Source organism: Mesitornis unicolor, unplaced genomic scaffold (genome assembly GCF_000695765.1).
Source record: "Mesitornis unicolor isolate BGI_N332 unplaced genomic scaffold, ASM69576v1 scaffold25610, whole genome shotgun sequence".
NCBI classification, from domain to species: domain Eukaryota; kingdom Metazoa; phylum Chordata; class Aves; order Mesitornithiformes; family Mesitornithidae; genus Mesitornis; species Mesitornis unicolor.
The window spans coordinates 20882-23149 of record NW_010156629.1 but is presented as its reverse complement, the minus strand read 5'-3'; the positions used below and the strand labels follow the sequence as shown (position 1 = coordinate 23149).

Below are 2268 nucleotides of genomic sequence, written 5' to 3'. Positions count from 1 at the left end.
TCCCATGTGCTTTGCATTCCTACTAATGCCTCAGATTTATCTTTGGTAGGTATTATGCAGTTTAGATCCACCCTTACTACTTCTAACCCTAGAATTAGAATGGAATAGGCTATTTCAGTTGGAAAGGACCCACAATGATCACCTGGTCCAACTCCTGAGCAATTCAGTGCTGATTAAAAGTTAAAGCGTGTTATTAAGGTCATTGTCCAAATGCTTCTTAAACACTGACAGGCTTGGGGCATCAACCACCTCTCTAGGAAGCCTGTTCCAGTGTTTGACAATGCTCTCAGTAAAGAAATGTTTCATCATGTCAAACCTGAGCCTACCCTGACGGATGCACCTTTGAGCCATTGCCATGCATCCTGGCACTGGCTCTCTATACTTGTATCTCACATTACTCCATCCCTGGTGCACAATCTGGCATTTTGACTTGTTAAATTTAATCTTATTAATTGTTGTCCAATGCTCCAATCTTTCTAGATCCTTCTGCAATTATTAAATTTACTATAGCACTTACCAACATTGTATCAATGTATATACTGTAACTGTGATATTACAGTCGTAATACAGCTGTTCAAATGTAATAGAGTTCTTGTGACATCATGTCATTATCTGAGAAATATACAATACCAATCTTGTTTTAAGATCGTCTGTCAATAATCTGATATTTAATATTTCTGAAGATTAGTGATATACAACTTGCTGTGTGCAAGTTTGTTCTCAGTTAAAAATGAGCAATACAAGGCAACTGTCCGTGCTATGTAGTTCTTTCCCTGCCACCTTTCACCGCTGTTTCAACACTGCTATTAGAAAAAATGCTAGTTAGTCTTTGAAAGCATTTGTTATGCGGTTATGATCCTGAACATATTCACAAAAATAAGCAAACAGGGCCACAGTATTTCTCATAGAGCTAAAAAGAGGAAGACAATGCAAAATAAAAAAGGGCAAAAGTCAAGAGCAAGCTTCTATCTTAAGACTTTTGAAGGATCTCAAGTGTTATGTGCATATAACTTTTCAAGCCTTTGCTGCCTTACTTCGTGAGACTTTACTGTGCATGTTGATTTTCATTAAAATATATAATTCTGTTTTAATACTGCTGCTGAAGTTACTTTATTGCCTATTGTTTCCAAAATACTTAAAGGAAATTAGGAAAGATGCATATTTCAAGGATCATTAGGAATGTTTGATTTAGTAGACAAGGTTCATGTATAAAAGTTTGATTTACAGAAAGTTGTGATCAAACAATATGAACAGAAAGAGATAAACATTTAGGAGGATTTTTGTAGGCCAGAAGCTTGGTTGAATGAATTTGACAGAAATCCAGGTATCCAAATGTCTAAAGAGAGGAGAATCTAGTAAGAGAACTGGATGTAAAGAGATCTTTTTTCAGCTCTTTTCTCATCTGTGAAAGGTTACCTCTTCAATTTTGCCACTGCTGCTACAAAAAAGATATCTGAATCTGTTGCTGAAACAGCACATACGATAAAGAAGTCTGTAGAAGAAGGAAAAATTGACAGCATCATTGATAAGGTATTTTATTTCTAGATACTTGATCTGAAAGAAGTGCTTGTTTACTGTTGATGTAATGTGTAGCAAATATGGCATGTGATAACATTTCTTTAAGCTGGCTTTAGGAATTACCCATTTCAAAAGCAGATATCTCCTGTCTTGATAAATGATGTGACTGAATTATTTATTCAGGACAGACATGCCAAAAATTGGTCACTCTGCTTTAGTGAGTACTGCACCTGTGTTTCATTCCTTCAGGGTGCAGATACACTGGAGAAAGACCAGAAGAAAATATGAAAAATAGGAGTAAAGGCTGGAAGAGTTAGTAGAGACAGGCAGTTGGGGGGTGTCTGGGAGGTGTGTGGGTTGGGGTTTTTCCCCCAGTTTATTTAGGTGGAAATAGGAATGGTATAGCCTGCATCTTAAATGCATTTCTCTAAAGCAAGAATCAGAATTAGGTTAGCTTTGTGGATATTGTATACTAAGATCCTAGAGCTATACAGGTAAGACCGAGTGAGTTAATGAAACAGCTTACTACTGTCCTGTTCTTTCCACCCACCACCAACCCTGTCTGATCTCTTGCCCTCTCCTCCCTGTTCCTGGCTGCCAGCTCCAGTTGCTTAACTTCTGCCAGCAAGTGATCTTCCGGCACTTTAAGTCATTAACTTGGTGGGGGGAAAAAAAACCAAACCAAACTAACACCTCCCCCACCACAAAAAAAAAAAACCAAACAAAAAAACAAACAACCAAAAAACCCAG

At 37.5% G+C, this 2268-nt stretch overlaps 1 protein-coding gene across 1 annotated transcript in view; it reads left to right on the top strand.

The window, feature by feature from the left end:
* Positions 1-1411: 1411 nt before the first annotated feature.
* Positions 1412-2268, top strand: part of SYAP1 (synapse associated protein 1) — a gene marked incomplete at its 5' end in the record, with an annotated part of 14179 nt that continues 13322 nt past the window's right edge. The window contains one exon of the mRNA XM_010193967.1: positions 1412-1530. Coding sequence (XP_010192269.1) covers positions 1412-1530 — 119 coding nt within the window. The remainder of the gene's footprint in view (positions 1531-2268) is intronic.